This window comes from Salmo salar, chromosome 21 (assembly GCF_965601325.2).
Source record: "Salmo salar chromosome 21, fSalSal1, whole genome shotgun sequence".
Lineage (NCBI taxonomy): Eukaryota > Metazoa > Chordata > Actinopteri > Salmoniformes > Salmonidae > Salmo > Salmo salar.
In genome coordinates this window covers 59750793-59777537 of record NC_138311.1, presented here as the reverse complement: position 1 = coordinate 59777537, position 26745 = coordinate 59750793, and the positions used below count along the sequence as shown (strand labels likewise).

General features: G+C 48.9%; 1 protein-coding gene across 9 annotated transcripts in view; it reads right to left on the bottom strand.

Annotated features, from left to right (window-relative positions):
* Positions 1–26745, bottom strand: part of dip2a (DIP2 acetate--CoA ligase A) — a 292605-nt gene that overhangs the window by 190793 nt on the left and 75067 nt on the right. For all 9 annotated transcript variants that reach the window (XM_082967286.1, XM_082967283.1, XM_082967284.1 and 6 more), the window contains exons 2-4: positions 13563–13634; positions 5336–5455; positions 3227–3346 (exon numbers count right to left, since the gene is read on the bottom strand). In XM_082967286.1, coding sequence (XP_082823412.1) covers positions 3227–3346; positions 5336–5455; positions 13563–13634 — 312 coding nt within the window. The remainder of the gene's footprint in view (positions 1–3226; positions 3347–5335; positions 5456–13562; positions 13635–26745) is intronic.

Here is a 26745-nt window from a genome sequence, read left to right as displayed (position 1 = left end):
ACACCCGTTCACTCCCCCCCTATCTGAGATATCTACTGCAGCCCTCATCCTCCACATACAGCACCCGTTCACTCCCCCCCTATCTGAGATATCTACTGCAGCCCTCATCCTCCACATACAGCACCCGTTCACTCCCCCCCTATCTGAGATATCTACTGCAGCCCTCATCCTCCACATACAACACCCGTTCACTCCCCCCTATCTGAGATATCTACTGCAGCCCTCATCCTCCACATACAGCACCCGTTCACTCCCCCCCTATCTGAGATATCTACTGCAGCCCTCATCCTCCACATACAACACCCGTTCACTCCCCCCTATCTGAGATATCTACTGCAGCCCTCATCCTCCACATACAGCACCCGTTCACTCCCCCCCTATCTGAGATATCTACTGCAGCCCTCATCCTCCACATACAACACCCGTTCACTCCCCCCTATCTGAGATATCTACTGCAGCCCTCATCCTCCCCATACAGCACCCGTTCACTCCCCCCCTATCTGAGATATCTACTGCAGCCCTCATCCTCTACATACAACACCCGTTCACTCCCCCCTATCTGAGATATCTACTGCAGCCCTCATCCTCCCCATACAGCACCCGTTCACTCCCCCCTATCTGAGATATCTACTGCAGCCCTCATCCTCCTCATACAACACCTGTTCACTCCCCCCTATCTGAGATATCTACTGCAGCCCTCATCCTCCACATACAACACCCGTTCACTCCCCCCTATCTGAGATATCTACTGCAGCCCTCATCCTCCACATACAACACCCGTTCACTCCCCCCCTATCTGAGATATCTACTGCAGCCCTCATCCTCCACATACAACACCCGTTCACTCCCCTCTATCTGAGATATCTACTGCAGCCCTCATCCTCCACATACAACACCCGTTCACTCCCCCCTATCTGAGATATCTACTGCAGCCCTCATCCTCCACATACAGCACCCGTTCACTCCCCCCTATCTGAGATATCTACTGCAGCCCTCATCCTCCCCATACAACACCCGTTCACTCCCCCCTATCTGAGATATCTACTGCAGCCCTCATCCTCCACATACAGCACCCGTTCACTCCCCCCTATCTGAGATATCTACTGCAGCCCTCATCCTCCACATACAACACCCGTTCACTCCCCCCTATCTGAGATATCTACTGCAGCCCTCATCCTCCCCATACAACACCCGTTCTGCCAGTCACATTCTGTTGAAGATCCCCAAAGCACACACATCCCTGGGTCGCTCCTCTTTTCAGTTCGCTGCAGCCTGCGACTGGAACGAGCTGCAACAAACACTCAAACTGGACAGTTTTATCTCCATCTCTTCATTCAAAGACTCAATCATGGACCCTCTTACTGACACTTGTGGCTGATTTGTGTGATGTATTGATGTCTCTACCTTCTTGCCCTTTGTGCTGTTGTCTGGGCCCAATAATGTTTGTACCATGTTTTGTGCTGCTACCGTGTTGTGTTTCTACCATGTTGTTGCTGCCATGTTGTTGCTACCATGTTGTTGCTACCATGTTGTTGCTAGCGCATGTGTGTTGCTACCATGCTCTGCTGTCTTTATGTAGTGTTGCTACCATGTTGTTGCTCTGCTGTCTTTATGTAGTGTTGCTACCATGTTGTTGCTCTGCTGTCTTTATGTAGTGTTTCTACCATGTTGTTGCTACCATGTTGTTGCTCTGCTGTCTTTATGTAGTGTTGCTACCATGTTGTTGCTCTGCTGTCTTTATGTAGTGTTTCTACCATGTTGTTGCTCTGCTGTCTTTATGTAGTGTTGCTACCATGTTGTTGCTCTGCTGTCTTTATGTAGTGTTTCTACCATGTTGTTGCTACCATGTTGTTGCTCTGCTGTCTTTATGTAGTGTTGCTACCATGTTGTTGCTAGCGCATGTGTGTTGCTACCATGTTGTTGCTCTGCTGTCTTTATGTAGTGTTGCTACCATGTTGTTGCTCTGCTGTCTTTATGAAGTGTTGCTACCATGTTGTTGCTCTGCTGTCTTTATGTAGTTTTTCTACCATGTTGTTGCTACCATGTTGTTGCTACCATGTTGTTGCTCTGCTGTCTTTATGTAGTGTTTCTACCATGTTGTTGCTACCATGTTGTTGCTCTGCTGTCTTTATGTAGTGTTGCTACCATGTTGTTGCTCTGCTGTCTTTATGTAGTGTTTCTACCATGTTGTTGCTCTGCTGTCTTTATGTAGTGTTTCTACCATGTTGTTGCTACCATGTTGTTGCTCTGCTGTCTTTATGTAGTGTTGCTACCATGTTGTTGCTCTGCTGTCTTTATGTAGTGTTGCTACCATGTTGTTGCTCTGCTGTCTTTATGTAGTGTTGCTACCATGTTGTTGCTCTGCTGTCTTTATGTAGTGTTGCTACCATGTTGTTGCTACCATGTTGTTGCTCTGCTGTCTTTATGTAGTGTTTCTACCATGTTGTTGCTACCATGTTGTTGCTGCCATGTTGTTGCTCTGCTGTCTTTATGTAGTGTTGTCTCTCGGTGTGATGGGTGTTTTGTTCTATATTTGTATTTAATTGTATTTTTAACCCCCAGCCCCTGTCCCCTCAGCAGGCCTATTGCCCAGTTCAATAAGGTTAACCTCTATGGGCTAAATGCTGCCCCCTAGCCCTAACAGGTTCAATAAATAAATAATTAAACACCATGGCTCTTATCTGGTCCTAAACACCAGCTGCATCTTAAACAAAAGCAGAACAGCGTGGCCAACCCAGATCATCAACATGTAATGATTATGTCCATAACTGTGAAATACTGTTCAATTTGTTTTCTCCATTTGACGCAATAAACTTTTCCATGTTGTAGGCAATGGTTAAATTCTGCTGAATACCCACTCAGCAACACCAGACAGACAGGTCACCACAGTGAAACCATGTTAGGATCTGATCTAAGGCCCAGATGGGTTGTGGGTAGCAGGGGGTACCGTCTAAGGCCCAGGTGAGTTCTGGGTAATGTAGTATGATCTTACCTGGGGGAGTACATGTCTCTATAGAGGACTGAACTAGCACAGAGCGTCTCTTGGAAGGCATTGTCATCTTCCTCCCTTTTGCCCAGGTGAGTTCTGGGTAATGTAGTATGATCTTACCTGGGGGAGTACATGTCTCTATAGAGGACTGAACTAGCACAGAGCGTCTCTTGGAAGGCATTGTCATCTTCCTCCCTTTTGCCCAGGTGAGTTCTGGGTAATGTAGTATGATCTTACCTGGGGGAGTACATGCCTCTATAGAGGACTGAACTAGCACAGAGCGTCTCTTGGAGGGCATTGGCATCTTCCGCTCTTTGTACTTGGCCAAGGCAGCGTGAACGGCTTCTGTATGCAGGTCTAAAGAAACACAAAAGATCACGCAAACCTTTTATTACACAGTGTCATACACATCCTGCATGCACTGTGTGAACACTTCCTGTGAATCATCCTTTGGGGTTATGGCAGCATTGGAACAGACACTTGAAGGTCTTATCGCAACCATAATACACATTTATGGCTGGTTCCCAGGACAGACAAGCCAAATCCTGGATTAACCTGTTAGGGCTAGGGGGCAGTATTGACACGGCTGGATAAAAAAACATACCCGATTTAATCTGGTTACCACTCCTACCCAGTAACTAGAATATGCATATACGTATTACATATGGATAGAAAACACCCTAAATTTTCTAAAACTGTTTGAATGGTGTCTGTGAGTATAACAGAACTCATTTGGCAGGCAAAACCCTGAGACATTTTCTGACAGGAAGTGGATACCTGATGTGTTGTATTACCTTTAAACCTATCCCATTGAAAAACACAGAGGCTGAGGAATATTTTGGCACTTCCTATTGCTTCCACTAGATGTCACCAGCCTTTACAAAGTGTTTTGAGTCTTCTGGAGGGAGATCTGACCGAACAAGAGCCATGGAACGATGATGGCCCATTAGACACCTGGCGCGCGAGTTCATGTTGGGTACCCTCGTTCCAATACGTTATAAAAGAGTATGCATTCGTCCACCTTGAATATTATTCATGTTCTGGTTAAAAAAGGCCCTAATGATTTATGCTATACAACGTTTGACATGTTTGAACGAACGTAAATATATTTTTTCCCCTCGTTCATGACGAGAAGTCCGGCTGGCTTAGATCATGTGCTAACAAGACGGAGATTTTTGGACATAAATGATGAGCTTTTTTGAACAAAACTACATTCGTTATGGACCTGTGATACCTGGAAGTGACATCTGATGAAGAGAATCAAAGGTAATGGATTATTTACATAGTATTTTCGATTTTAGATCTCCCCAACATGACGTCTAGTCTGTATCGCAACGCGTATTTTTCTGGGCGCAGTGCTCAGATTATTGCAAAGTGTGATTTCCCAGTAAGGTTATTTTTAAATCTGGCAAGTTGATTGCGTTCAAGAGATGTAAATCTATAATTCTTTAAATGACAATATAATATTTTACCAATGTTTTCTAATTTTAATTATTTAATTAGTGGTGCTGACTTGACTGCCGGTTATTGGAGGGAAACGATTTCCTCAACATCAATGCCATAGTAAAACGCTGTTTTTGGATATAAATATGAACTTGATAGAACTAAAAATGCATGCATTGTTTAACATAATGTCCTAGGAGTGTCATCTGATGGAGATTGTAAAAGGTTAGTGCATCATTTTAGCTGGTTTTATGGTTTTGGTGACCCCGTCTTTGAATTGACAAAACATTACACACAACTGTTGTAAATGTACTGTCCTAACATACTCTAAATTTATGCTTTCGCCGTAAAACCTTTTTGAAATCGTAAAACGTGGTTAGATTAAGGAGATGTTTATCTTTCAAAGGGTGTAAAATAGTTGTATGTTTGAAAAATTTGAATTTTGACATTTATTTGGATTCAAAATTGCCGCTCTTGAAATGCACCTGCTGTTGATGGAGTGCACCACGGGTGGCACGCTAGCGTCCCACCTAGCCCATAGAGGTTAAAAAGGCATTTCAAACAGAGATCCTCCTTTGAGCTTGATTTTCAGTCCAGGACTAGACATATGGGCAGTTTCACAGATACAGAATAAGTCCATCTGATCCTGTAGGATTGTCCTCTTACCAGATCTGAAGCCTTGAACCCCCCCCCAGTCCATCTGATCCTGTAGGATTGTCCTCTTACCAGATCTGAAGCCTTCAACCCCCCCCAGTCCATCTGATCCTGTAGGATTGTCCTCTTACCAGATCTGAAGCCTTCAACCCCCCCTAGTCCATCTGATCCTGTAGGATTGTCCTCTTACCAGATCTGAAGCCTTCAACCCCCCCTAGTCCATCTGATCCTGTAGGATTGTCCTCTTACCAGATCTGAAGCGTTCATCGCGCGTGTTGGTGGCCCGAGACTTGTTGTGTTTGGATCCTGGTGGAGCAGCCTGAGACGACGACTGGATCCTGTTGTCCTTCTGCAGAGATGGTTCTACACCTAGAGACACACAATGAGACACGTTCACCTCTAACCCTGACCCTGACCCCTACCCCAACCCCGACCCCGACCCTGACCCCAACCCCAACCCTGACCCCAACCCCGACCCCGACCCCGACCCTGACCCTGACCCCGACCCTGACCCCGACCCTAACCCCGACCCTAACCTGACCCTGACCCCTACCCTAACCTGACCCTGACCCCGACCCCTACCCTAACCCTGACCCTAACCTGACCCTAACCCCGACCCTGACCCCTACCCTAACCCTGACCCTAACCTGACCCTAACCCCGACCCTGACCCCTACCCTAACCCTGACCCTAACCTGACCCTGACCCCGACCCTGACCCCTACCCTAACCCCGACCCTAACCTGACCCTGACCCCTACCCCAACCCTAACCCCGACCCTGACCCCTACCCCAACCCTGACCCCGACCCCAACCCTGACCCCGACCCCAACCCTGACCCCGACCCTGACCCCTACCCCAACCCCGACCCTGACCCTAACCTGACCCTGACCCCGACCCTAACCCTGACCTCTATCTGCAGAGATGGGGCTGGGCAATATGTAAAAAATTATACCATGTGTATCACATCTGACGATATTTTATGTTTTTGAATAATGCAAGTTCTAAATATGCTTTATGAGTAGTTCATGACCCTGGTGTTTCAGGGAAATACAATGATAATTCTATAGTTGGAATACAGTGGGGCAACACTGAGTACAGACTAGTTTGACATGACAACATATTCCAGCTTTGCCTATTCCTCTCTGTTTCAGAAGATACCAGTGGGCACCAACATCATGCTGATCTAGGCCTACACCTGGTATCAGGCTGGATTCGATAGCTACGCTTGTTCTGACTCAGATTACATTTCGCTAACAAGCGAATAGCATTAGCGGCTAACCTGATTTATTTTAGACAAAACGTTAAGAAAATACAGGTCTTGGTGTGGTAAGACGAGGGAGCAAGACAACTCAAGTAGCAAATGTGGCAATACACACACCGGAGTTGCTTATCGCATTTAACAAACCAAACACTACCCTAGACCCTGTAGCCCTACCCCCTGTAGCCCTACCCCCTGTAGCCCTACCCCCTGTAGCCCTAGACGCCCTGTAGCCCTACCCCCTGTAGCCCTAGACCCCCTGTAGCCCTAGACCCTGTAGCCCTGCCCTAGACCCTGTAGCCCTACCCCCTGTAGCCCTAGACCCTGTAGCCCTACCCCCTGTAGCCCTAGACCCTGTAGCCCTACCCCCTGTAGCCCTGCCCTAGACCCTGTAGCCCTACCCCCTGTAGCCCTGCCCTAGACCCTGTAGCCCTACCCCCTGTAGCCCTAGACCCCCTGTAGCCCTAGACCCTGTAGCCCTAGACCCTGTAGCCCTACCCCCTGTAGCCCTAGACCCCCTGTAGCCCTAGACCCTGTAGCCCTGCCCCCTGTAGCCCTAGACCCCTGTAGCCCTAGACCCTGTAGCCCTGCCCCCTGTAGCCCTAGACCCCTGTAGCCCTAGACCCTGTAGCCCTAGACCCTGTAGCCCTAGACCCTGTAGCCCTACCCCCTGTAGCCCTACCCCCTGTAGCCCTAGACCCTGTAGCCCTAGACCCTGTAGCCCTAGACCCTGTAGCCCTGCCCCCTGTAGCCCTACCCCCTGTAGCCCTAGACCCCCTGTAGCCCTAGACCCTGTAGCCCTAGACCCTGTAGCCCTGTAGCCCTACCCCCTGTAGCCCTAGACCCTGTAGCCCTAGACCCTGTAGCCCTAGACCCTGTAGCCCTAGACCCTGTAGCCCTGTAGCCCTACGCCCCTGTAGCCCTAGACCCTGTAGCCCTACCCCCTGTAGCCCTAGACCCCCTGTAGCCCTAGCCACCCTGTAGCCCTAGACCCTGTAGCCCTAGACCCTGTAGCCCTAGACCCTGTCAGCCCTACCCCCTGCAGCCCTAGACCCTGTAGCCCTAGACCCTACCCCCTGTAGCCCTACCCCCTGTAGCCCTACCCCCTGTAGCCCTACCCCCTGTAGCCCTACCCCCTGTAGCCCTAGACCCTGTAGCCCTGCCCCCTGTAGCCCTAGACCCTGTAGCCCTACCCCCTGTAGCCCTACCCCCTGTAGCCCTACCCCCTGTAGCCCTACCCCCTGTAGCCCTAGACCCTGTAGCCCTACCCCCTGTAGCCCTACCCCCTGTAGCCCTACCCCCTGTAGCCCTACCCCCTGTAGCCCTAGACCCTGTAGCCCTACCCCCTGTAGCCCTAGACCCTAGACCCTGTAGCCCTACCCCCTGTAGCCCTAGACCCCCTGTAGCCCTAGACCCTGTAGCCCTAGACCCTGTAGCCCTACCCCCTGTAGCCCTAGACCCTGCAGCCCTACCCCTGCAGCCCTAGACCCTGTAGCCCTAGACCCTACCCCCTGTAGCCCTACCCCCTGTAGCCCTACCCCCTGTAGCCCTACCCCCTGTAGCCCTACCCCCTGTAGCCCTAGACCCCCTGTAGCCCTACCCCCTGTAGCCCTACCCCCTGTAGCCCTGCCCTAGACCCTGTAGCCCTACCCCCTGTAGCCCTACCCCCTGTAGCCCTACCCCCTGTAGCCCTACCCCCTGTAGCCCTACCCCCTGTAGCCCTAGACCCTGTAGCCCTACCCCCTGTAGCCCTACCCCCTGTAGCCCTACCCCCTGTAGCCCTACCCCCTGTAGCCCTACCCCCTGTAGCCCTAGACCCCCTGTAGCCCTAGACCCTAGACCCTGTAGCCCTACCCCCTGTAGCCCTAGACCCTGTAGCCCTAGACCCTGTAGCCCTAGACCCCCTGTAGCCCTAGACCCTGTAGCCCTACCCCCTGTAGCCCTAGACCCTGTAGCCCTAGACCCCTGTAGCCCTAGACCCTGTAGCCCTAGACCCCCTGTAGCCCTAGACCCTGCAGCCCTGCCCCCTGTAGCCCTACCCCCTGTAGCCCTAGACCCTGTAGCCCTACCCCCTGTAGCCCTACCCCCTGTAGCCCTAGACCCTGTAGCCCTAGACCCTGTAGCCCTACCCCCTGTAGCCCTAGACCCTGTAGCCCTAGACCCTGTAGCCCTAGACCCTGTAGCCCTAGACCCTGTAGCCCTACCCCCTGTAGCCCTAGACCCTGTAGCCCTACCCCCTGTAGCCCTAGACCCTGCAGCCCTGCCCCCTGTAGCCCTGCCCCCTGTAGCCCTGCCCCCTGTAGCCCTAGACCCTGTAGCCCTGCCCCCTGCAGCCCTGCCCCCTGCCCCCTGTAGCCCTACCCCCTGTAGCCCTACCCCCTGTAGCCCTAGACCCTGCAGCCCTGCCCTAGACCCTGCAGCCCTGCCCTAGACCCTGTAGCCCTGCCCTAGACCCTGTAGCCCTACCCCCTGTAGCCCTACCCCCTGTAGCCCTAGACGCTGTAGCCCTGTAGCCATAGACCCTGTAGCCCTACCCCCTGTAGCCCTACACCCTGCAGCCCTACACCAGACCCTGTAGCCCTACCCCCTGTAGCCCTACCCCCTGTAGCCCTAGACCCTGTAGCCCTACCCCCTGTAGCCCTAGACCCAAGTAATATCACATTTCCATGGAGGCTGCTAGCTAAATATGCTAACAAGCACAAACGTAAATAAACAGAATTCCAAGAACAGGCAATCCAGCTCAGAAGCTATACAGTACTAGTCAGAAGCTTGGACACTACTCATTGAATGGTTTCTTCATCTTTACCATTTTCTACATTGTAGAATAATAGTGAAGACAAACTATGAAATAACACATACGGAATCATGTAGTAACCAAAAAAAAGTGTTAAACAAATCAAAATATATTTGAGATTCTTCAAAGTAGCCACCCTTTGCCTTGATGACAGCTTTGCACTCTTGGCATTCTCTCAACCAGCTTCACCTGGAACGCTTTTCCAACAGTCTTGAAGGAGCTCCCACATATGCTGAGCACTTGTTGGCTGCTTTTCCTTCTCTCCGCGGTCCAACTCATCCCAGACCATCTCAATTTGGTTGAGGTCAGGTGATTGTGGAGGCCAGGTCATCTGATGCAGCACTCCATCACTCTCCTCCTTGGTCAAATAGCCCTTACACAGCCTGGAGGTGTGTTGTGTCATTGTCCTGTTGAAAAACAAATGATAGTCCCACTAAGCTCAAACCAGGTGTGATGGTGTATCGCTGCAGAATGCTGTGGTAGCCATGCTGGTTAAGTGTGCCTTGAATTCTAAATAAATCAGTGTTACCAGCAAAGCACCGTCACACCTCCTCCTCCATGCTTCACGGTGGGAACCACACATGCGGAGATCATCCGTTCACCTACTCTGCGCCTCACAAAGACACAGCGGTTGGAACCAAAAATCTCAAATCTGGACTCATCAGACCAAAGGACAGATTTCCACCCGTTTAATGTCCATTGCTCGTGTTTCTTGGCCCAAGCAAGTCTCTTCTTATTATTGGTGTCCTTTAGTAGTGGTTTCTTTGCAGCAATTCGACCATGAAGGCCTGATTCACAGAGTCTCCTCTGAACAGTTGATGTTGAGATGTCTGTTACTTGAACTCTGTGAAGCGTTTATTTGGACTGCAATTTCTGAGACTGGTAACTGTAATGAACTTATCCTCTGCAGCAGAGGTAACTCTGGGTCTTCCTTTCCTGTGGCGGTCCTCATGAGAGCCAGTTCCATCATAGCGCTTGATGGTTTTTGCGACTGCACTTGAAGAAACTGTCAAAGTTCTTGACATTTTCCGTATTGACTGACCTTCATGTCTTAAAGTAATGATGGACTGTCGTTTCTCTTTGCTTATTTGAGCTGTTCTTGCCATAATATGGACTTGGTCTGTATACCACCCCTACCTTGTCACAACACAACTGATTGGCTCAAACGCATTAAGCAAAGAAATTCCACAAATTAACTTTTAACAAGGCACACCTGTTAATTGAAATGCATTCCAGGTGACTACATCATGAAGCTGGTTGAGAGAATACCAAGAGTGTGCAAAGCTGTCATCAAGGCAAAGGGTGGCTACTTTGTAAGTCGCTCTGGATAAGAGCGTCTGCTAAATGACTTAAATGTAAATGAATGTCAAATATAAAATATATTTTGATTTGTTTTAACACTTTTTTGGTTACTACATGATTCCATGTGTGTTATTTCACAGTTTTGATGTCTTCACTATTATTCTACAATGTAGAAAATAGTAAAAATAAAGAAAAACCCTTGAATGAGTAGGGAATGTCAACGCGAGACATTATGCAAATGAGGAAAGTTGACGCATGCTTGTCTGAAGGAAGAACAGTACTGGCTCTGAACCAGCATATCTACATGCTGCATGTCTGGAGTAAATATAATTATAATAAAATGATTGAAATCACATGTATACATTTATGTTGCGAAACGCGGGCTGTGTGGTCAGCATGTTAGATCATGAAAACGTCTATCATACATGTCAGATTTCAATACCGGCCGATGTCATAATGCGGAAGGTTGTCTTCTCTCAGTACATTGATCATATTGTTGCGACATTCCTACCAAGGGTCCACCACATTTTTTCTATTTGTAAAGAAAATTGTTACTCCTGATTTTATTTAGGCTTGCCATGACAAAGTGGTTGAATATTTACTTTATTTTTAATTAATTTATAAAAAATGTCTGACAACAACTTCACTTTGACATCGTCGGGTATTGTGTGTAGGCCAGTGACACAAAATCTCAATTGAATACATTTTAAATTCAGGCTGTAACACAAGAAAAAGTGGAAAAAGTCAAGGGGTGTGAACACTTTCTGAAGGAACTTAGCTTCCAGCTTTGTAGGCTAACTTTCCTTGCTATGCTAGCTCACAACTAAAGCAAAACATTGAAAAATGCTAATTGTCACCAAAAACGTTAATTCACTTATTCGCTCTCTCTCTCTCTCTCTCTCTCTCTCTCTCTCACGTCTCTCTCTCAAAGATGCTCCCTGGCCTCAGCAAACTGATGTGCTCTGACAGGCCTTGTGAATGACATCATTACTGGTAAAAAAGACAACACACATTGTTACCGAAGAAAGAAATTAAATGCAAATGTTGCTGATCAGCACAAAAAAATAAGTCCTACATGGAAGGGAAACCGTTTGTCATCTGAGACATATTACCTTGTATCTGAGGGGTGTAGGGGGCCAGCAGCTTGGCTCTCTACCAGGTGGGGCATATTACCTTGTATCTGAGGGGTGTAGGGGGCCAGCTCTCTACCAGGTGAGGCATATTACCTTGTATCTGAGGGGTGTAGGGGGCCAGCAGCTTGGCTCTCTACCAGGTGAGGCATATTACCTTGTATCTGAGGGGTGTAGGGGGCCAGCAGCTTGGCTCTCTACCAGGTGAGGCATATTACCTTGTATCTGAGGGGTGTAGGAGGCCAGCAGCTTGGCTCTCTACCAGGTGAGGCATATTACCTTGTATCTGAGGGGTGTAGGGGGCCAGCAGCTTGGCTCTCTACCAGGTGAGGCATATTACCTTGTATCTGATGGGTGTAGGGGGCCAGCAGCTTGGCTCTCTACCAGGTGAGGCATATTACCTTGTATCTGAGGGGTGTAGGGGGCCAGCAGCTTGGCTCTCTACCAGGTGAGGCATATTACCTTGTATCTGAGGGGTGTAGGGGTCCAGCAGCTTGGCTCTCTACCAGGTGAGGCATATTACCTTGTATCTGAGGGGTGTAGGAGGCCAGCTCTCTACCAGGTGAGACATATTACCTTGTATCTGAGGGGTGTAGGGGGCCAGCAGCTTGGCTCTCTACCAGGTGAGGCATATTACCTTGTATCTGAGGGGTGTAGGGGGCCAGCAGCTTGGCTCTCTACCAGGTGGGGCATATTACCTTGTATCTGAGGGGTGTAGGGGGCCAGCAGCTTGGCTCTCTACCAGGTGAGGCATGTTACCTTGTATCTGAGGGGTGTAGGAGGCCAGCTCTCTACCAGGTGGGGCATATTACCTTGTATCTGAGGGGTGTAGGAGGCCAGCAGCTTGGCTCTCTACCAGGTGAGGCATATTACCTTGTATCTGAGGGGTGTAGGGGGCCAGCAGCTTGGCTCTCTACCAGGTGAGGCATATTACCTTGTATCTGAGGGGTGTAGGGGGCCAGCAGCTTGGCTCTCTACCAGGTGAGGCATGTTACCTTGTATCTGAGGGGTGTAGGGCGTCAGCAGCTTGGCTCTCTACCAGGTGGGGCATATTACCTTGTATCTGAGGGGTGTAGGGGGCCAGCAGCTTGGCTCTCTACCAGGTGTGGCATATTACCTTGTATCTGAGGGGTGTAGGGGGCCAGCAGCTTGGCTCTCTACCAGGTGGGGCATATTACCTTGTATCTGAGGGGTGTAGGAGGCCAGCAGCTTGGCTCTCTACCAGGTGGGGCATATTACCTTGTATCTGAGGGGTGTAGGGGGCCAGCTCTCTACCAGGTGGGGCATATTACCTTGTATCTGAGGGGTGTAGGAGGCCAGCAGCTTGGCTCTCTACCAGGTGAGGCATATTACCTTGTATCTGAGGGGTGTAGGGGGCCAGCAGCTTGGCTCTCTACCAGGTGAGGCATATTACCTTGTATCTGAGGGGTGTAGGAGGCCAGCAGCTTGGCTCTCTACCAGGTGAGGCATATTACCTTGTATCTGAGGGGTGTAGGGGGCCAGCAGCTTGGCTCTCTACCAGGTGGGGCATGTTACCTTGTATCTGAGGGGTGTAGGGGGCCAGCTCTCTACCAGGTGAGGCATATTACCTTGTATCTGAGGGGTGTAGGGGGCCAGCAGCTTGGCTCTCTACCAGGTGGGGCATATTACCTTGTATCTGAGGGGTGTAGGGGGCCAGCTCTCTACCAGGTGAGGCATATTACCTTGTATCTGAGGGGTGTAGGGGGCCAGCAGCTTGGCTCTCTACCAGGTGAGGCATGTTACCTTGTATCTGAGGGGTGTAGGGGGCCAGCTCTCTACCAGGTGGGGCATATTACCTTGTATCTGAGGGGTGTAGGGGGCCAGCTCTCTACCAGGTGAGGCATATTACCTTGTATCTGATGGGTGTAGGGGGCCAGCAGCTTGGCTCTCTACCAGGTGGGGCATATTACCTTGTATCTGAGGGGTGTAGGGGGCCAGCAGCTTGGCTCTCTACCAGGTGAGGCATATTACCTTGTATCTGAGGGGTGTAGGGGGCCAGCAGCTTGGCTCTCTTCTTCTCATATCCCTTCTGTGTGATGTCCCCTGGAGAGACAGAGAGAGAGACAGAGAGAGAGAGAGACAGAGAGAGAGAGAGACAGAGAGAGAGACGAGGACAGACGAGAGAGAGAGACAGAGAGAGAGAGACAGAGAGAGAGAGCAGAGAGAGAGAGCAGAGAGAGAGGACAGAGGAGAGAGACAGAGAGAGAGAGCACGAGAGAGAGACAGAGAGAGAGACAGAGAGAGAGAGACAGAGAGAGAGGAGACAGAGAGAGACAGAGAGAGAGAGAGAGAGGAGACAGAGAGAGAGACAGAGAGAGAGAGAAAGAGAGAGACACAGAGAGAGAGAGACAGAGAGAGAGAGAGACAGAGAGAGAGACAGAGAGAGAGAGAGACAGAGAGAGAGACAGAGAGAGAGAGACAGAGAGAGAGACAGCGAGAGAGAGAGACAGAGAGACAGACAGAGAGAGAGACAGAGAGAGAGACAGAGAGAGAGACAGAGAGACAGAGAGAGAGAGCGAGAGAGAGCAGAGAGAGAGACAGAGAGACAGAGAGAGACAGAGAGAGAGACAGAGAGAGAGACAGAGAGAGAGACAGAGAGAGAGACAGAGAGAGAGACAGAGAGAGAGACAGAGAGACAGAGACAGAGAGACAGAGACAGAGACAGAGACAGAGAGAGAGAGAGAGAGAGAGAGAGAGGAGAGAGAGAGAGAGAGAGAGAGAGGAAACAGCGGTGAGTCACTGCACCAAATGGCCATCAGATAAGATGGGTGGTCTTGACGTGGTGTGTACAGTGTGTGATTGGCTGTGTGTGCCACCGCCACAAAAAGCATCCAATCCAGCATGTGCCAGCCTCTATCCCTGGCACCCCCTGGCACCACGAGGCCACGGGACGTCACCCCCCTCCCAAAATGAACATCTCTGGGACAAGGACAATGACTGTGTTGTGATATCCAGAGACCAAAGCCCGTCTGGTCTAGTCTAGTCTGGTCCATTCTGGTCCGGTCTGGTCCGGTCCAGTCCAGTCTAGTCTAGTCTAGGACACAGCAGTATTACTCTGTAGCCTAACAAATCCTGCTTCCTAACTTAAAACAAACACTCAAGTCTCAAGTCCTTTGGCTTTATTCTAACACCCTCCCATCCAGAGTGCACTGAGCCTATAAAAGTGTTTACATCAGGGATGCTAACAGGTGAGGGGGACAAAAAAGGTGACACTTTTCTGCACTGAAACGTGTGTGACATCGATGAAGTGCACAAGGCTACACATGGGCAAAAAATAACTTTCACTGAGTAAATGTTTTTATAAATCACTTCAACACAACAAAAGCAATATCTTTGGGCTACACTGCACATTATTACATTGTACACTTCCTGCCTGTGGACATCTGTTCTACACTGTGCTAGCAGAGCATCATACCATTTATTGACGTAATTTATCTCAGTCAGAGAGTACACCTGGCATACCCCTTTATATCCACTGTAGTGAGACAGAGGGAAAGTGTGTGTTGTTCCTTTCACCTCTATAGAGGCATCCATCTTAAGCCAGGCCCAGCTACACTTGATCCCTGAATCCACTTGTTTAACCTGTCTGGGCTAGGGGGCAGTATTTTCACAGCCGGATGAAAAACGTACCCAATTTAAACAGGTTACTACTCTGGCCCAGAAACTAGAATATGCATATTATTTGGATAGAAAACACTCTGAAGTTTCTAAAACTGTTTGAATGGTGTCTGTGAGTAAAACAGAACTCATATGGCAGGCAAAAACTGGAGAAAAATACAACCAGGAAATGAAAAATCTGGTGCCTGTAGTTTTTTCAAGTGATTGCCTATCTAACACACAGTGAGTTAGGGTTCATTTTGCACTTCCTAAGGCTTCCACTAGATGTCAACAGTCTTTAGAAAGTTGTTTGAGGCGTCTATGATGAACAGAGACCGAATGAGAAGGCTGGGAAGTTGGTAACCCAGGGAAAGATGTCAGTTCATTGGCGCACGTTCACGAGAGAGGTAGCTCTGTTCCAAAACGTTTTTCAAGACAATGCATGAGTCCAGTTGGAATATTACTGAAGTTTCACGTTATAAAGGCCCTAAAGATTGATGCTATACAACGTTTGACATGTTTGAACGAACGTAAATAGATTTTTTTTTTAACTTTTCATCATGACATTTTCCTCGCGTGTCCTACATTTTGAGTAGCTTACTGAACGCGCAAACAACATGGAGTTATTTGGACATAAATTATGAACTTTATCGAACAAAACAACATTTGTTGTGGACCTGGGATTCCTGGAAGTTCCTTCTGATGAAGATTATTAAAGGTAAGTGAATATTTATAATGATATTTATGCATTTAGATGACTCCAAAATGGCGTCTATCTGTATTGCGTAGTGTATTTTTCTGAGCACAGTACTCAGATTATTGCAAAGTGTGCTTTCCCAGTAAAGTTATTTGAAATCTGTCAATGCGGTTGCATTCCGGAGATGTTAATCTATAATTCTTTGAATAAGAGTTTAATATTTTATCAACGTTTATGACGAGTATTTTTGTAAATTGTAGTGCTGATTCACCAGCAGTTTTGGGGGAAATACATTTTCTGAACGTCACGCGCCAATGTAAAATGCTGTTTTTGGATATAAATATGAACTTGATAGAACATAAAATGCATGTATTGTCTAACATAATGTCCTAGGAGTGTCATCTGATGAAGATTGTCAAAGGTTAGTGCTTCATTTTAGCTGGTTTTCTGCTTTTGGTGACACCTGTCCTTGCATTGAAAATGGCTGTGTGTAATTTCTTGTCTATGTACTGTCCTAACATAATCTAACTTTATGCTTTCGCCGTAAAGCCTCTGAAATCGGACAATGTGGTTGGATTAAGGAGATGTTTATCTTTCAAATGGTGTAAAATAGTTGATTGTTTGAGAAATTGAAATTATTAGATTTTTGCTGTTTATAATTTCGCGCCATGCTATCTTGTCAAGCAATCCCGTTACCGGGATGAGAACGGGAAGGGGTCCCATAGAGGTTAACAAGCAACACCTCATTTTCACCTAATTCTCTCATTCTGAAAATTAAACACATACTGTAGAGGGAAAACATTAGTTACCAGATATTTCGTTAACTAGCTAACAAAATAACTACTAACATTTCACACAGACTGCCAGGGTCCAGTAAGCAACTAACACGTTATAACTCGAGGAACGGCAAGGAGTCGTTTACCAGTTAATACTATAGCGAATTGGTTAGGTTACTAACGTTACCAGTTAATACTATAGCGAATTGGTTAGGTTACTAACGTCACCAGTTAATACTATAGCGAATTGGTTAGGTTACTAACGTTACCAGTTAATACTATAGCGAATTGGTTAGGTTACTAACGTCACGAGTTAATACTATAGCGAATTGGTTAGATTACTAACGTCACCAGTTAATACTATAGCGAATTGGTTAGGTTACTAACGTTACCAGTTAATACTATAGCGAATTGGTTAGGTTACTAACGTTACCAGTTAATACTATAGCGAATTGGTTAGGTTACTAACGTTACCAGTTAATACTATAGCGAATTGGTTAGATTACTAACGTTACCAGTTAATACTATAGCGAATTGGTTAGGTTACTAACGTTAACAGTTAATACTATAGCGAATTGGTTAGGTTACTAACGTTACCAGTTAATACTATAGCGAATTGGTTAGATTACTAACGTTACCAGTTAATACTATAGCGAATTGGTTAGATTACTAACGTTACCAGTTAATACTATAGCGAATTGGTTAGATTACTAACGTCACCAGTTAATACTATAGCGAATTGGTTAGGTTACTAACGTTAGCTCATCTGATGTTGTAACGTCAAGGAGTCGTATACCAGTTAATACTATAGCGAATTGGTTAGATTACTAACGTTAGCTCATCTGATGTTGTAACGTCAGCTGTCTGACTTTATTAGCAAGCTAATTTTCACACCATAAACTCAATTATTTGATCAGATAAGTAGGCTAATGTTGCTCAACATTTCACTGGCTAGCTAACGAGGTTAATTCGACACAGCTAGCAAGATACTTAACAATGCTAACAATACTTGTTCAAACCACACTTTCTCCCTCATCTCAAACGGTCTAAATGCCAGTGGTTTTTCAGTTACAGCTCATTCAGTACGCTTCACCACCTCAAACAATCGCACGGTTCCCTTCCCCTGTAAAGCCCATTGTAAATCGGACAACGCGGTTAAAATGAACAAGAATTTAAGCTTTTAACCGATAAGATAGGTATGTTAAAAAAAATGTAATATTCTGATAATTTATTTGAACTGCGCGCCCTCCAGTTTCACCGGATGTTGTCGACAGGTGTCCCGCTGACGGGACATCTAGCCCTCACAGGACACTGAAAATCAGAGATCCAAGTCCAGCTGACGACGTGTCAGAGCCACCACCAGAGGGCACCAGAGGTACATGCTGTGATGTGTCAGAGCCACCACCAGAGGGCACCAGAGGTACATGCTGTGATGTGTCAGAGCCACCACCAGAGGGCACCAGAGGTACATGCTGTGATGTGTCAGAGCCACCACCAGAGGGCACCAGAGGTACATGCTGTGATGTGTCAGAGCCACCAACAGAGGGCACCAGAGGTACATGCTGTGATGTGTCAGAGCCACCACCAGAGGGCACCAGAGGTACATGCAGTTTCTCCAGTCAGCGCCACGCCTCACTACCGCTTCCTGGGATCTCCCTCTCCTCCTTCCTTCCCCTCCTCTCTCATCTCCCCAATATGTCTCTATTAGTCACGGTCAGTCCCTATCCACACTGCTGGTCCTGCCTCTCCTCCAGCTCATTCACAGATCCATCTGGCAACTGTGGGCTAGGTGGCTAGGTGAAGGAAAAACAGATTTCTGGCATTTACGGAGAGGGCTTCATATTGAGAGGCTGGATGGCATTGGCCCCTCCTTCCCATCTGAACCTCACCCCCGGGTGGTGTGTTGTCCTCGTAATGAGACCAGAAGCTAATTCTCTTCTTGCTCCACCTCCTCACCTCCTCCTCCTCTCAAAGTGTAATTCGTCATTAAATCACTGGGACCATTTAGCCTAGATACAGAAAACTGACGTTCTATTACAAACAAAAAAGGATTCCTTAACCAAAGCAAACATTCACGCATGACTAAGTCGCTTTGGATAAAAGCATCTGCTAAATGGTATTATTATTATTATTATTATTATTATAATATATTATTATAAATCCAGAGACACACGGAGGCTAGTTAACTAGGACTCTAGTCAGCTGTTTCCTGGAAAATCGTTCTGTTCCTTTAAGACATCAGAAAGCTGAGAATGCAGGACTAGCTGAGAGAGCATGACCGAGTACCTGACGAAGCCTGCCTTGACAGATTCATGCCTGTATGAACCTGTACCTCAGTGTGATGCTGCTGTGACCGCAAAAGTATTTAAATGTTTTGCTACAAACGCCGACTACAACAAGCGGACTTTACTGTGAAATGCTGACTGACAAGCTCTTTCCCAGCAACGCAGTTAAAAAGTAAGTAAATTAACAAATAGGTACAAATTAAATTGTAAAACAATCGAATAGAAAGTAAACAGACTACATACAGGCTATATACAAGGAGTCCCAGTACCGAGTCAGTGTACTGGGGTACCAGGTAGTTGGTGTGATTGACTGAGGTAATATGTACATGTAGGTAGGGGGTGAAAAGAAGAAATTCCGGGTAACTGTTTAATTAATTGTTCAGGAGTCTTATGGCTTTGGGGTAGAAGCTGTTCAGGAGCCTTTTGGTCCTAGACTTGACGCTCTGGGACTGCTTGCCATGCGGTAGCAGAGAAAAACAGTCGATGACTAGAGTGGCTGGAGTCTTTAAAAATGTTTAGGGCCTTCCTCTGACACCGCCTGGTATAGAGGTCCTGGACGGCAGGAAGCTTGGCCCCAGTGATGTACTGGGCCGTAGGCGCTACCCTCTGTAGCTCCTTGTGGTCGGATGCGGAGCAGTCAAGATGCTCTCGATGGTGCAGCTGTATAACTTTGAGGATCTGGGGACCCATGCCAAATCTTTTCAGCCTCCTGAGGGGGAAGATGCATTGCTGTGCCCTCTTCACGACTGTGTTAGTGTGTTTGGACCATGGTCGATCCTTAGTGATGTGGACAACAAGGAACTTGAAGCTCTCAACCCGCTCCTCTACAGCCCTGTTGATGTGAATGGGGGCTTGTTCGGCCCTCCTTTTCCTGTAGTCCACGATCATCTCCTTTGTCTTGCTAACGTTGAGGGACAGGTTGTTTTTCTGGCACCACCCGGCAAGGTCTCTGACCTCCTCCCTATAGGCTGTCTCATCGTCATTGGAGATCGGGCCTACCATTGTTGTGTTGGAGTTGTGTGCGGACACAGTCGTGAGTGAACAGGGAGTACAGCACCCACTCTGAGGGGACACCGTGTTGAGGGTCAACGTGGCAGATGTGTTGTTGCCTACCCTCACCACCTGGGGGCGGCCCGTCAAAAAGTCTGATATCCAATTGCAGAGGGAGGTGTTTAATCCCAGGGTCCTAAGCTAGTGATGAGCTTGGAGGGCACTATGATGTTGAACTGAACTGTAGTCAACAAATAGTATTCTCGCGTAAGTGTTCCTTTTGTCCAGGTGGGAAAGGGCAGTGTGGAGCGCAATAGAGATTGCATCATCTGTGGATCTGTTGGGGCAGTATGCGAATTGGAGTGGGTCTAGGGTTTCTGGGATAATGGTGTTGATGTGAGACATGATCAGCCTTTCAAAGCATTTCATGGCTACAGATGTCAGTGCTACGGGGCGATAGTTATTTAGACAGGTTACCTTGGAGTTCTTGGGCACAGGGACTGTGGTGGTCTGCTTGAAACATGAGAGGATGAAAAGAAATGTCCCTGAAGACACTTGCTAGCTGGTTAGCGAATGCTCTCCGAGTACGCGTCCTGGTAATCCATCTGGGCAGCGGCTTTGTGAATGCTGTCGTTCGGAACGGCTGGCGCTCTCATGAATGGTTCAGTGTTACTTTTTTCGATGCGAGCATAAAAGGCATTTAGCTCGTCTGGCGTCACTGGGCAGAGCCGGTGTAGTAGGATTTAATCTTAGTCCTGTATCGACACTTTGCCTGTTTGTTGGTTCGTCTGAGGGCATTGTGGGATTTCTTATAAGCGTCCAGATTAGTGTCCTGCTCCTTGAAAGCGGCAGCTCTAGCCTTTAGCTCGGTGCAGATGTTGCCTGTAATCCATGGCTTCTGGTTGGGGTACGTACGTACAGTCACTGTGGGGACGACGTCATCGAGGCACTTATTAATGAAGCCGGTGACTGATGTGGTAAACTCCTCGATGTCATCGGATGAAGCCAGGAACATATTCCAGTCTGTGCTAGTGAAACCATCCTGTAGATAAGTATTCGCTTCATCGGCCCACTTCCGTATTGAGCGCGTCACTGGTACTTCCTGTTTGAGTTTTTGCTTGTAAACAGGAATCAGGAGGATAGAGTTGTGGTCGGATTTACCAAATGGAGGGCGAGGGAGAGCTTTGTCTGCGTCTCTGTGTGGAGTACAGGGTATCTGGAGTATTTTTGCCTCTAGATGCACAGGAGACATGCTGGTAGAAATCAGATAAAACAGATCTGTTTCCCAGCATTAAAATCACCGGCCACCAGGAGCTTATGGCCCTATACAGCTGGGTCAGTGCGGTCTATACAGCTGGGTGAGTGGGGTCTATACAGCTGGGTGAGTGGGGTCTATACAGCCGGGTGAGTGGGGTCTATACAGCTGGGTCAGTGCGGTCTATACAGCTGGGTGGGTGGGGTCTATACAGCTGGGTGAGTGGGGTCTATACAGCCGGGTGAGTGGGGTCTATACAGCTGGGTGGGTGGGGTCTATACAGCTGGGTGAGTGGGGTCTATACAGCTGGGTGGGTGGGGTCTATACAGCTGGGTCAGTGCGGTCTATACAGCTGGGTGAGTGGGGTCTATACAGCCGGGTGAGTGGGGTCTATACAGCCGGGTGAGTGGGGTCTATATAGCTGGGTGGGTGGGGTCTATACAGCTGGGTGGGTGGGGTCTATACAGCTGGGTGGGTGGGGTCTATACAGCTGGGTGGGTGGGGTCTATACAGCCGGGTGAGTGGGGTCTATATAGCTGGGTGGGTGGGGTCTATACAGCCGGGTGGGTGGGGTCTATACAGCCGGGTGGGTGGGGTCTATACAGCCGGGTGGGTGGGGTCTATACAGCCGGGTGAGTGGGGTCTATACAGCTGGGTGGGTGGGGTCTATACAGCTGGGTGGGTGGGGTCTATACAGCTGGGTGGGTGGGGTCTATACAGCTGGGTGGGTGGGGTCTATACAGCTGGGTGGGTGGGGTCTATACAGCTGGGTGGGTGGGGTCTATACAGCTGGGTGAGTGGGGTCTATACAGCTGGGTGAGTGGGGTCTATACAGCCGGGTGAGTGGGGTCTATACAGCCGGGTGAGTGGGGTCTATACAGCCGGGTGAGTGGGGTCTATACAGCCGGGTGGGTGGGGTCTATACAGCTGGGTGAGTGGGGTCTATACAGCTGGGTGGGTGGGGTCTATACAGCTGGGTGGGTGGGGTCTATACAGCTGGGTGGGTGGGGTCTTAGCCCCAGCATTGGTCTGTGGTGGTAAATAGAATATAGAGAAATCATTTGCTCTGCAGCTTCTCATGAGGTATTCTGACTCTGTTTAGCAGAACTTCGAGACAACAACAAAAACATTCTCACATACCAGCATCAAGTTCGTATTTATTCACCCATGGAAAAAGACCTGGCTTTGCAGAACCTAGAATAGTGTTGTGGAGAGGCATTACGTACTAGACATGATCACAGAGGTTCGTCCATTTCTAGGTCTGTAATAACTCTGTAATATATAATAGAGAGGCGAGGCTCCCCCCGACTCCGCCGCCACCTGCCACCGCTTCTGCCCCATCACACACAGACTCCTCTCCTGCTTTCACACTGCTCTGCCAGCTTCATGGCATTTCCTGGAGAAATACCTTCCTGTGTAAATAGTTGTGGAAACTAAAGTGACTAGCAGACAGACCCTCTGCTGTTAGGAGACCTCCTCTTCTCTCCATGTTGGCGCCATTCACACGACTCATAAAAAACAGGTCCAATACTGTCTGCTACCATACAGCAATTATTTGGGACACTTTACATGCATCAGATAATACATGAAGTCTCCAGCTTTAGAGTGCTGGAGCTGAGACAGACTTATTATGAAGGTTGTGGAACGGTGGACAGAGAGAGAGAGAGAGGTTGTCTTTGAAGCTGTCAGCTAAAATATCACTCCACTGGGCCAGACTGACTGAGGGATGACTGGCCGGCTCTCGGACGGCCTCCCGGTGCCTCTCTCGCTCTCTGACACATGTATTGTTCCTGTAAGCCCAGTGCATCTGACAGAGAGTTCAGTGTTGATTAAAATATGCACTACTAGCATGTGCTGCTGGCTTCAGGCCTCCTCTCCACTCGAGGCTACACTGAGCACCCCCCACCCACCCACCGAATTGGGGTTGTCTTTCCCTCGCACTCGCTGTGTTTTGAGTATTGGCTTTTTAGACACGGTTCCTAATCAACACTAAAAGCAAAATAATTTTGAAAACCTAAAAACAAATGATCGCATCGACACAAAGCTTCAGTAGGCTACCGCAACGGGAATCTGAACGCTGTTCAGTAGGCTACCGCAACGAGAATCTGAACGCTGTTCAGTAGGCTACCGCAACGAGAATCTGAACGCTGTTCAGTAGGCTACCGCAAAGGGAATCTGAACGCTGTTCAGTAGGCTACCGCAAAGGGAATCTGAACGCTGGTCAGTAGGCTACCGCAAAGGGAATCTGAACGCTGGTCAGTAGGCTACCGCAAAGGGAATCTGAACGCTGGTCAGTAGGCTACCGCAAAGGGAATCTGAACGCTGGTCAGTAGGCTACCGCAAAGGGAATCTGAACGCTGGTCAGTAGGCTACCGCAAAGGGAATCTGAACGCTGTTCAGTAGGCTACCGCAAAGGGAATCTGAACGCTGTTCAGTAGGCTACCGCAAAGGGAATCTGAACGCTGTTCAGTAGGCTACCGCAACGGGAATCTGAACGCTGTTCAGTAGGCTACCGCAACGAGAATCTGAACGCTGTTCAGTAGGCTACCGCAACGAGAATCTGAACGCTGTTCAGTAGGCTACCGCAACGGGAATCTGAACGCTGGTCAGTAGGCTACCGCAAAGGGAATCTGAACGCTGGTCAGTAGGCTACCGCAAAGGGAATCTGAACGCTGTTCAGTAGGCTACCGCAACGGGAATCTGAACGCTGGTCAGTAGGCTACCGCAAAGGGAATCTGAACGCTGTTCAGTAGGCTACCGCAAAGGGAATCTGAACGCTGGTCAGTAGGCTACCGCAAAGGGAATCTGAACGCTGTTCAGTAGGCTACCGCAAAGGGAATCTGAACGCTGGTCAGTAGGCTACCGCAAAGGGAATCTGAACGCTGTTCAGTAGGCTACCGCAAAGGGAATCTGAACGCTGGTCAGTAGGCTACCGCAAAGGGAATCTGAACGCTGTTCAGTAGGCTACCGCAAAGGGAATCTGAACGCTGTTCAGTAGGCTACCGCAACGGGAATCTGAACGCTGTTCAGTAGGCTACCGCAAAGGGAATCTGAACGCTGTTCAGTAGGCTACCGCAAAGGGAATCTGAACGCTGTTCAGTAGGCTACCGCAAAGGGAATCTGAACGCTGTTCAGTAGGCTACCGCAACGGGAATCTGAACGCTGTTCAGTAGGCTACCGCAACGAGAATCTGAACGCTGTTCAGTAGGCTACCGCAACGAGAATCTGAACGCTGTTCAGTAGGCTACCGCAACGGTAATCTGAACGCTGTTCAGTAGGCTACCGCAAAGGGAATCTGAACGCTGGTCAGTAGGCTACCGCAAAGGGAATCTGAACGCTGGTCAGTAGGCTACCGCAAAGGGAATCTGAACGCTGGTCAGTAGGCTACCGCAAAGGGAATCTGAACGCTGTTCAGTAGGCTACCGCAAAGGGAATCTGAACGCTGGTCAGTAGGCTACCGCAAAGGGAATCTGAACGCTGTTCAGTAGGCTACCGCAAAGGGAATCTGAACGCTGTTCAGTAGGCTACCGCAACGGGAATCTGAACGCTGTTCAGTAGGCTACCGCAACGAGAATCTGAATGCTGTTCAGTAGGCTACCGCAACGAGAATCTGAACGCTGTTCAGTAGGCTACCGCAACGGGAATCTGAACGCTGTTCAGTAGGCTACCGCAAAGGGAATCTGAACGCTGGTCAGTAGGCTACCGCAAAGGGAATCTGAACGCTGTTCAGTAGGCTACCGCAACGGGAATCTGAACGCTGTTCAGTAGGCTACCGCAAAGGGAATCTGAACGCTGGTCAGTAGGCTACCGCAAAGGGAATCTGAACGCTGTTCAGTAGGCTACCGCAAAGGGAATCTGAACGCTGTTCAGTAGGCTACCGCAACGGGAATCTGAACGCTGGTCAGTAGGCTACCGCAAAGGGAATCTGAACGCTGTTCAGTAGGCTACCGCAAAGGGAATCTGAACGCTGTTCAGTAGGCTACCGCAAAGGGAATCTGAACGCTGTTCGCTGGAAGAGTCCAGTGGTTCAGCCTAAAGGGAATCTGTCTTAAAGGGATTTGTCCCTGTGTTTACCTTCCCACAACACACAGTCTTAAAGGGATTTGTCCCTGTGTTTACCTTGTTTACCAAACTCAGCATCACAACAAACAGGAGGACATGTTTTCATCTCCATGTCTGTTGACACAAACTCCGTACATGTAAATAAAAACAGGCCCTGTTTAAACTCCATACAAGCTCGATAATCGGGATGTTAGATTTACTCAGAGGATTTCTTTTTTATTAAAACGTTAAAAATAGTATTTAAAAAATAAATTTAAAATTCAAATAAAAATCAGGCCCTGTTCTTTCTGCGTACTTTTAACTCTGATCTCGTACGTGCGTACATGGACAGAGAACTACGAATTGGTACGCAAAATGTGTGCATGTTGGCATGTCTGCAGTGCACTAGTTTAGACTAGGACCCATACAGCTCTGGTCAACAGTAGTGCACTAGTTTAGACTAGGACCCATACCTCTGGTCAACAGTAGTGCACTAGTTTAGACTAGGACCCCTAGTTCCTCATTGTCTTGGAGACATGGCAAAGGCCAGGCAGAGGTTACCCATGGCGATAGCAGTGGGCTTCACCTGGGATGGCAGAGGTTACCCATGGCGACAGCAGTGGGCTTCACCTGGGATGGGTGACACAGGCAGTGAATGGGCTGAGGAAGATTGATTACTAGCTTCATTGATAGAATACATTTAAATAAATGAACTGCTCACAAGTCCCAAACTGGACATAAATAAAGGATGGGAGAGGAAAGATGGTCTATTGTTCTGCTGGAATAATACACACGGATCTGAGAGACAAGAACGATAGAATGGAAAAGAGATGGAGAGCGAGAGGAGAGGGGGGTGAAGAGGGGGTGAAGAGGGGGAGAGAGGAGAAGGGAAGGGGGAGATGAGAGGGAGAGAGGAGAGGGGGTGAAGAGGGGGTGAAGAGAGGGAGAGAGGAGAGGGGGTGAAGAGGGGGAGAGAGGGGAAGGGAAGGGGGAGATGAGAGGGAAGAGAGGGGGGGTGATGAGAGGAGAGGGGAAGGGGGGAGATGAGAGGGAAGAGAGGGGGGTGATGAGAGAGGAGAGGGGAAGGGGGGAGATGAGAGGGAAGAGAGGGGGTGATGAGAGAGGAGAGGGGAAGGGGGGAGATGAGAGGGAAGAGAGGCGGGGTGATGAGAGGAGAGGGGAAGGGGGGAGATGAGAGGGAAGAGAGGGGGGTGATGAGAGAGGAGAGGGGAAGGGGGAGATGAGAGGGAAGAGAGGGGGTGATGAGAGAGGAGAGGGGAAGGGGGGAGATGAGAGAGGAAAGGGGAAGGGAAGGGGGAGATGAGAGAGGAGAGGGGAAGGGGGGGAGATGAGAGGGAAGAGAGGGGGTGATGAGAGAGGAGAGGGGAAGGGGGGAGATGAGAGGGAAGAGAGGGAGGTGATGAGAGAGGAGAGGGGAAGGGGGGAGATGAGAGGGAAGAGAGGGGGTGATGAGAGAGGAGAGGGGAAGGGGGGAGATGAGAGAGGAAAGGGG